This window comes from Leiobunum rupestre, chromosome 7, assembly GCF_980474605.1.
Source record: "Leiobunum rupestre chromosome 7, qqLeiRupe1.1.hap1, whole genome shotgun sequence".
Classification (NCBI taxonomy): domain Eukaryota; kingdom Metazoa; phylum Arthropoda; class Arachnida; order Opiliones; family Sclerosomatidae; genus Leiobunum; species Leiobunum rupestre.
This window is the reverse complement of record NC_143390.1, coordinates 20,831,983-20,841,718: the sequence shown is the minus strand read 5'-3', so window position 1 is coordinate 20,841,718 and position 9,736 is coordinate 20,831,983. Positions and strand designations below refer to the sequence as shown.

The 9,736-nt window shown below is 44.0% G+C and overlaps 2 protein-coding genes across 2 annotated transcripts; both read left to right on the top strand.

Moving 5' to 3' along the window:
- Positions 1 to 2,072, top strand: LOC149935100 (uncharacterized). The gene is made up of 5 exons (XM_090153548.1): positions 1 to 212; positions 287 to 417; positions 466 to 711; positions 830 to 1,020; positions 1,218 to 2,072. The coding sequence occupies exons 1-5, from the start codon at positions 1 to 3 to the stop codon at positions 2,070 to 2,072; spliced, it is 1,635 nt and encodes a 544-aa protein (XP_090009674.1).
- A 7,103-nt stretch (positions 2,073 to 9,175) lies between these two features.
- Positions 9,176 to 9,736, top strand: LOC149935099 (uncharacterized). The gene has a single exon (XM_090153546.1). The coding sequence runs from the start codon at positions 9,176 to 9,178 to the stop codon at positions 9,734 to 9,736; it is 561 nt and encodes a 186-aa protein (XP_090009672.1).

The window sequence follows — 9,736 nt, the reverse complement described above, 5'->3', positions numbered from 1 at the left end:
ATGGCGGATCGACTGATCAGGATTCGAGGAACAATAAAGAGCGTAACGAGCAGGCTGGTAAACACTCTGGAGGCGGAAGTAACGAATCAACAGGTGGACGAAGCTAAAATTGAGAAACTGCTGAATCAAATCGGACAAAAAGAGCTGTTACTGGAGCAGTACGACAAGGACAACGTTAAGGATCTGGACACGGAGATCGAGGACTCGCTTGCGTACATGGATCGGATCATTGAAGTGAAAACAGAAGCGCAGCAGAAACTAAGACAACTTCAAACCTTTCCTCTAGCTTCCAACGCAGAGGGACAGTTACCCAGACCATTAAACTTCCAAAGTTGAAACTTGAAAAATACAATGGTGAATCTACCAAGTGGGCCAACTTCTGGAACCGATACAACATCTCTGTACACGGAAATGAAGGTATCAAAAATAAGTTAGAAAAATTTACGTATCTGCATTCTTATTTAGAAGGTCCGGCCTTGAGAGCTGTCATGGGGTTGCCGATATCCGAAAGCGCATATGACGAAGCTATCAGTATCCTGAAGAACAGGTTCGGCTGCGAAGATTTAATCATCGACGAACATATGAATAACCTTCTGAAGCTAGAAGTGATGAAAAGTTCAAACGATGTCCTGGCATTGCGAAGGTTCTACGATGCTCTTGAAGTGGAGATTCGAAGCCTAAAAACTCTGGGTGTTGGATCGGATACGTATGGTACTCTATTGCGAACCATACTGAAAAAACCACTTCCACGAGATCTCATTTTGGAGTTCACCAGACAAAAGAAAGGGCAAGTCTTGTGGAATGTTATGGAGCTCGTGGACTATCTCAGAACGGAAGTTGAAAGTTGAGAACAAGCTGGTGCCTTCCTTGCCTTCGTTTCGGGAGGCAATAGAGAAATTAATACAAGAAGATCGGAAGAGAAGAGTAGATCAAATGGATCATACCAGAACTCGAGCCATCAGTCACGAAATCGTACATCATCGGCAGCCGCTCTACAAGTCGGAGTTGAATCAAGAAATTGTATATTCTGCGAGAATTCATCTCACACTACTGAGACCTGCGATTCCGTATCTCTGTCGAGGAAAAGAGAAATAATAAAGGAGCAACGGTGGGGCTACCTTTGCATGAAGACGTCACATCGTGCACGCAACTGTTGATCAAAGCATTCTTCTTGCAAGAATTGTGGCAAGAAGCATCATTCAGCCTAAGGCGACCAGAGACTCAATGAACTTGGAGCCGAAGATGTTCAGAAAAATCCAGAGAACCTTCCAGAAGTAACTGATGCCTCTACTCTTTCTTCAATTACCCAAGAGACGAGAACAAACAAGGTCATATTACTTCAAACCGCTCAAGCAAGAATTCATGGTGGCAGCGGAGTCTTTCGAAAAGTTCGATGTCTAATTGATGGTGGAGCGCAACGCACCTTCATCAAGGAAGAACATTCGCATCATTTGAAGTTACCCGTAGTTTGGGAGGATACCTTAAAGATATTCAGTTTTGGAAATCCAATCCCTGAGCACGTCAAGCGACGAATAGTGAAGGTCGTCCTAGACAACTTACGAGACTCATCTCGAACCGTTGAAGTAGAGGCCCTAGTGACGCCACACATTTGCAGTGCAGTCATATCAGTACTTGAGCAGGGCACTCTAGCGGAACTGAGAAGACGTGTAATAGAATTGGCCGATAATACCAATAATACTAAATATTCCGAACTTGGCTTTCTTATTGGTTCGAACAATCAATGGCGAAATACGACGGAGATAATTCAACGACTAGACGCGGCTCTCGTAGCGTCAGAAACGTTATTCGGATGGTCCCTTCAAGGTCCAGCCATGGCGTCGTCATTAACTGTCGCAGTGAATCCAGTGGCTACCATGTCTGTGGGAGCCACGGAAATGGATACCGTATTTTCTAAACAAATTCAAGCTTTCTGGGAACTTGATTCTTTGGGGATTGAAGATGATGGAGTCCAGACGAATAATCATGTGACCATCCTGGAGAACTTTGACAAGACGATAAACCTTAATGACCAGCGATACGAAGTTCGATTACCCTGGAACGAACACAAATAACAAACTTGGAAATAATTAATTCGTGGCCAAGAGAAGGACGGAAAACCTAATGAAACGACTGAGAAGCGATCCATTTCTTCTTGGGCAATATCAAGATGTCATGCGAGAACAACAGCAGTCCGATATAATCGAGGAGGTAACAGACGACGATTTGAATAAAGCTAATCCAGTGTATTATCTCCCTCACCACGCAGCTGTTCGCATGGATAAAGACACTACCAAATTCCGTGTCGTATGTGACGGTTCATCACACGAACTTGGGCATTGGTCGCTGAATCAATCTCTATTTTCTGGGCCTAATCTCAATTCTGATCTGTTGATGGTGCTCGGGAGATTTCGGAAATTCAAGGTCGCAATCACGGCCGATATAGAAAAGGCGTTCCTGATGGTCTCGTTGGCTCCCGATGACCGAGACGCTGTTCGACTCCTGTGGTCTGACAGTCCCTTTGACAAGAAGATGAAAATGTATCGGTTTACACGTGTTCCATTTGGAGTGACGTCAAGCCCGTTCCTGTTGTCGGCCACAATCCAGTATCATTTGCGCCAACACGAATATGATAACTTAAAATTTGCCCATCTTTCTGAGAAGGGTTATACGTCGACGATCTCCTTTCCGGAGAGTCTGAAGTGGAGTCTGCGTAGAGGTCGGGGACGGTTAATCATTATCCATGTTCAAATTGATTTTTTTCTGGAAAAAAAATGTAAACAAAGAAATTTACCGGTTAATATTTCGGAAAATGATTAAAAAACGTGTATTATTCGTTAAATTTTAGCTTTTTATCTAAAAAAACGTTGTTTTTCCGATTAATTTTACAAATTTATCAAAAAATTAATCGGATAATACAGAAATATAAATTACTTGATCAAAACGTGTTACGAATAATTTTGAGAGCTTTATCTATTGAATAAAAGTTAACCATCGACGACCTATAAGTCTGCGTATCAGACGTCGCAAAAAATTAAAGGCTTGATGAGTTCAGTAGGAATGAATCTGAGGAAATGGCGGAGCAATTCAAGCGAGCTTCAAAAGAAATGGAACCGAGCCAATCCGACTGACGCTAGAAGTGTCACCTTTACTAATAACACCAATTCTCCAAATGTAATTAAGGTCCTTGGTCTCACTTGGCGACCTGAAGAAGATGTCTTGATGTTCAACCTGAGCTCACTTATGGAATTCTTAGTCTCCAGAGTCTGTACAAAGAGAGCTGTTCTTCAATGCGTAGCACGTATCTTCGATCCAATTGGATTTCTTTCCCCCTTCGTAATCAGGATGAAGATCCTTTTCCAACAGCTATGGAAACGTGGGATATCCTGGCATTCAAATCTACCAGAAGATCTCTCAATCAAATTCGAGAAATGGACTGAAGAATTACCTTTATTACATCAAATGCGAATACCTCGTCACTATTACTCAGAGTCAGATTCTTCAATCGGTGAATATGGACTTCATGTATTTTGCGACGCAAGTGAAGCAGCATATGTGGCAGTAGCGTACATTCGCTACGTGCTAAAAAATGGTACATCATGGTGTTAGAATTCTGTACTCGAATAAATATAACGTGCGTTTAGCTTTCGAATTGACGAGTCGGGTTTTCACAAAGACTGATTTATTATGAAACACGCAAAAAGAATGACGTACCAAAAGTAAAACTAAAAACTATTATCAGACTAGTGACATCTATATCACGAGCTCGGCATTTCTATACACTGATTGTTTATAAACAAAAAGTTTTCATTGAATTGGCTTAGGTACGTAGCGGCATATGCCAAATTTGGTCTGGTTAACCCGGCTAGGTATAGAATGCTACCGACAGCTTGGCGGTAAGGAATGCGTTTACTTTCGTGTTCTCTCTTCGTCCAATCGTCATCAGAGATTTTGGTTAATTTGGTTCCGGGGTCCAAAGGGGTCGTTAGACCTCGCGCTTCCGCCATACCAAATGTTTCTAACACTTCCTCGGCGTACTTAGTCTGATCAATGGAAAGCGAGCCGTCCGGTTCTCTCTGAATTCGTACTGACAGTATGTTGTTGGCGTCCCCTAGATCGCGGGCCTCGAAAACCGCTTGCAAATTCTTCACGAACCGATCTCCAGTTTCGTCGTCTTTAGTTATCATCGGTGTGTCGTCTACGTACACACCTAATACTATGCCTTCTTCAAGATTGTAATAGACGCAAGGATCTGCCTTCGATCGTGTTAACTTCGCTTGTTTGAGGTATTGGTCGAAACGGTTGTTACATTCACGCCCTGCCTGTTTTAACCCGTAAAGGGCCTTTTTCAACTTGCAAACGTAGTTTTGGTTTCGTTCATCCACAAACAATTCCGGTTGTTCCATGAATATTTCCTCTTGAAGCGTTCCATTGAGGTATGCCGTTGTTATATCTAACTGCCTTAGTTTCCAATTCCATTTTACCGCTAGTGCTAGTAAAATTCTTAGCGATTTCATTTTCATTACAGGAGAATAGGTGTCTGTAAAATCGATTCCCGGTGTTTGTAGAAACCCCTTAGCCACCAGCCTTGCTTTATACCGTTCCAAGGTGCCGTCGTTAGTGTATTTCTTTTTGAATTACCATTTAGAACCAATTACGGTTCTATTTTCTGGTCGGGTGACCCATCTCTATTTTCATAGCTTCTTGCAATTCTTCGGCGTCTTCTGCAGCCATTGCCTGTTGTGGAGTAAGAAGATCCAGCGTGTTCATCGAGGTTTGACAGGCCGTCAAACATTTCTTTTCTTGATTAGCAATCCTCTCCGATCTTCTAGGTGGAACATCGCCGATGTTATAATTCTTGCGTTTTCTCTTACTTTCGGTTTGGCTCACTGAACCCTTGGCTGAGGAACTCGTCATCACAGGTTCTACCAGAACGTCGTTTATTGCAATCGATTGCTTCCCCTGGAACTCAGGTACTTCTTCCAGCTCATTTATATCGTTCTCGGCTTCGGGGGTTTGATCGTTATCGACGTTGTCCTTTTTTCCCTCGTCGCCGACTTTGTCTTCTCTGTCCTCGTCATCGAACACGATGATTTCATCACTTATTTGATCGATGTCTTCATTAGTCAATACTTCCTTTCTTTTCATAGGGTAAATGTCTTCGTTGAATACAACGTCTCGACCCACAAACACTTTATCACTTTCAGGGTTCCAAAGTTTGTAGCCCTTTACTCCGGTTGGGTACCCAATGAAGATGGTCTCCTCTCCCTTTGGATCAAGTTTGCTTCGACGTTCTAGTTTGCTCTTAACTGTCCACACTCTACACCCAAAGGCTTTCAAGTGATCGAGTTTCACTGGTTCCCCACACCATAGTTCTTCGGGTATCTGGTTCGAGATTGACTTCGATGTACAGCGATTTCGCAGGTAACACGCGGTATTCATGGCATCGGCCCAGAACTGCTTCGGTATTCCCGAGTCTAATAGGAGACATCGTGTTACGTCCATAAGAGTCTGATTCATGCGCTCAGCGACTCCATTCTGCTGAGGAGTGCCCGGAATCGTCAGTACAATGCCGTTCTTTACTAGGTAGTCATCGAAATGTTTACTAATGTATTCCCCGTTGTCTGTTCGCAGGGTTTTGATCTTCAAATTTTTCGAAGACTTCACTTTTGTACTTCATAAAGAATATCGAGGTATGTCTTGTAAAATCGTCGATGAATGTGACTGCATAGTTCCCACCTCCCTTTGAAGGTGGTTTTATCTTGCCAACCACATCAGAGTGAATTAGCTCGAGGGGTCTTGTCGCTCTTGCTGTTTGTCCTATTGGGAAGGGTTTCCTACGTATTTTTCCTAGCATACATGACCGACAAGTCGTATCTTCTTCAAAATCTTCTTGGGTTCCGTCTTTAAGTATTTGACTTAACGCACCATAATGTACGTGACCTAATCGTCTGTGCCAGATCGCTTTATCTGCTTTCTTCGCTATTTTGACGAATGGTGTTACGACGTTTTCTTCTATTTTGTATAGTCTACCCACTCTTTTCGCCGTTAATATAACTTCGTCGTTCTCCTTTACCACTGCCATTCCGTCTTTGAATCCAATAGAATACCCAAGCTCTTCGATTCGTCCAACAGACATCAAATTCCCGTCTAGGTCAGGAACATACAGAACTTCGTCTAGTCTGATAGTATATTTGTCTGTTTCACACTTTGGTTTGAATTCCAGGGTGCCTTACCCTTCTACTAATATCGATTCGCTATTAGCTACCTCTACTGAGGATTTCAATTCACATAAATTTTTCATCTTCGCCTTCTGGGATGACATATGATCTGTCGCACCGCTGTCTAGAAACCAAGTGTGATTGTTGGAATCGTCCATTCGACGGTTGCCTGAGCAAAGGGCTTTGTGGCTGCTTATTTCGGTCACCTTCTTGGCTGTTTTCTTCTGTTTTCCTTCTTCGTTTTTCAGCTGTTTGAACTCTTCTACTTCAGGACAATCTCTGGCTATATGTCCAAACTTGCCGCAACAGAAACATTTCATATATTTGGTCATACCTTGATCATACTTTTTCTTTAATTGTTTCTTCTTGGGGGTTGTATCTTCGTCCTTTTTGCGAGACATAAACGCCTTTTGGTTGTTTACTTCTTCTTTATCAATGTCATTGTCTACGTCCCTTCGATCTTGTCGTTTCTCCTCGACAGCGAGACGCGACTTGACAATTTGCGTTGTGATATTGTTTATGTCGTGCTCCAAAGTCAGAATGAGGTTCTCATATGATTTTGGTAGTCCCATTAGCATTATTAAAGCCACTTCTTTATCTGTGAAGCCGTAGCCACATGAGGAGAGTCTTCTATGCAGGTCCATGATCTTAGATAAGTACGTTTTCATACGTTCTTCCTTTTTCTTATTGATGTTAAATAAGTGCAAAAGTCCGTATTTCGTGTGCATATCTTCTAATGTATGCCACGCGTCGCTAGCTCTTATATGGCTTCCGATATCATCCAAATAGTTATCTTCTACTACTAAGAATAGGAAGGACAGAGCTTTGTCATTTACTTTAATTTCGCCCATGCATGAACTCGTCTGTCTGAGTCGTCATACTTCTAAGCCTCGTCTTCACACTCGTAATATTTATAATGTTTTCTTTCTTCGATGCGATCAAACTTAACGTAACGAGCCCATAACCTGTTAGAATTCTGTACTCGAATAAATATAACGTGCGTTTAGCTTTCGAATTGACGAGTCGGGTTTTCACAAAGACTGATTTATTATGAAACACACAAAAAGAATGACGTACCAAAAGTAAAACTAAAAACTATTAACAGACTAGTGACATCTATATCACGAGCTCGTCATTTCTATACACTGATTGTTTATAAACAAAAAGGCGCGAAATTCAAATCTGACACATGGGTCAAGTTGGTTGCTTCGAAGACGAGGGTTTCTCCACTGAAAAGACTTACTCTACCGCGTCTTGAACTCATGGCCGCAGTCCTTGGAGCCCGATTGGTGACGTATTTAAAACCAATTTTATCTAATCTCTCACACATTCGTTTATGGACAAATTCCACCATAACTCTGTATTGGCCCACAATGGGTCGGAGTGTGCAATAACTGGCGGCTTTACCGGGGAGTCGGGGTCCGGCTCTTGTAACCCATCACGGGCGGTGGCGCGCTGGGAGATGTTAGCTCCGTCCAAATGGTCCTATCTCCACCTCCGGCTTCGGTCCGGTGTGGGCTGGTAACTAGGCTTCGGCCCAGGCTAACGGAGAGGGTCCAGGCAACCTGGCCGCCTCGGCGGATGGGGTAGCCTGCTGTGGGGCTGCGAGCCTCCGTATGAGGGCACGGTGGTCCTGTTTCTCGGCCTTTTGGGCTCACACCGGGATATCCGGTGCCAGCTGTGCCGGGTTACTTGGACTGCTGTGTGCTCGCCGTTCCCCTTTAGGAGCTCTTTCCAATGGGTTTGGCTCTCTACCTTCGTAGGTAGGGTGTCGCCCGGAGTTGCCAGAGCATCCGCTCTCATTCCCACTGCTGTGTGCGAAGTGGCGCGCTGGTCGGCCCATTGCTGCACCTTCTGCTGGGTCGAGCGGCTTGCGTCAAGGGTGCGGCCATCAGTAGTGGGGTTCTGGTTTTGTCACCTGTCCGGGCTTGTGGACGCTGGCGTCGGGCATTATGATGATAGACCTCAGGTGGTGTGGTTTGAAACTTACCGGTACACCGGGCTATAAATCTGACGCATAACTCTGTATTGGATCAAGGGTCCAGTGAATAAATGGAAGCCCTTTGTTGGAAATTGAGTATCCGAGATTCAGAACCTAACTGAACCGAGGGTGTGGAATCATGTCAAGGGAAAAGAGAATCCCGCCGACCTACCGACCAGAGGTATGAAAGTCGAGAAATTATTTAACAGTAAGATGTGGTGGGAAGGACCAACGTGGCTGAGCTTAGAAGAGAGCGCTTGGTCTACTGATATTACTACGCCGACCGTAGATCTCGATGTCGCCGACGAACTCCGACCTAATGTATTTCAATCTAGCGTTTCAGTAACTCCAGAGCAGTGTATTGTTGTTGACCTGAACCGCTAGAGTTCATTCTCCAAAGCTAAAAGAATAGCCTCCTGAGTTAAGACTACGTGGTCCCTTGACAACAGAACTGGAAAAAGGCGAGAAACTGCTGGTGCGTTAATCTCAATGGGAAGATTTCCCGGCAGAAATTCAGGATTAGTCGTTGGGGCGAAGGCTTACCAAAACATCGAAATTGTACTCTTTGAACCCTTTCCTCGGTCAAGATAAACTTCTTCGCCGAAGCTCCACCCTTCGACCGAAGTGGAATTGATTTTGCTGGCCCACTTCACGTAAAAACTGGAAGCTCAACTACGAAGGCTTACATTGCACTCTTCACATGTTCCGTCACAAGAGCTATACATTTGGAAATGGTGACTGATCTTTCTACGGAAAAATTCTTACTATCTTTCCGCAGATTCATATCCCGACGAGGTGTACCAAGTTGCATATACTCTGATAATGCACGTGTACATTCAAAAAGGCTGATCGTGACCTTCGAGAACTCTGGGCTAACCTGAAACACCCCCAAGTTGTTGACCTTTTGGGAGGACAAGGAATAACGTGGCGTTACATCATTGAGCGAGCAAGCTGATGGGGTTGTTTCTACGTGCGGATGGTGAGGTCAGTAAAGTTGCCCTTGAAAAAGGTTCTAGGAAGATCTGTATTGGGCTACGAAGAATTGGAAACCATGCTGACAGAAATAGAAGCCATCCTGAACTCCAGGCCACTGACATTCCAATACAACGACCCAGACGAACCGCCAGCATTAACACCCGCTCACTTTCTTCTAGGACAAAGAATTACGGCGCTTCCGTCACGAACCTTTCCGCACAACGAGTTGGCAACCAAACAAGACTTAACCAGATGGTTGAGATATCGCCAAAATCTACTAGATCAGTACTGGGTCAGATCGAGAAAAGAGTATATTCAGCAATTGCGGTCCGCAAATCAATACGACAACCCTAGACGAGAAACGATCCTCAAGGTTAATGACTTGGTCCTCATTTCCGACGACAAGCTCCCACGAACCATGTGGAAAATGGCAATTATCAAAGAACTCATCAAGGGCAGAGGTGACAACAAGGTTCGAGCCTACGTAGTCAAACTCGGTAATGGTCAATTACTTCGACGTCCTCTTCGACTATTGTTCCCGTTTGAAGTGCAAGATAAGTGA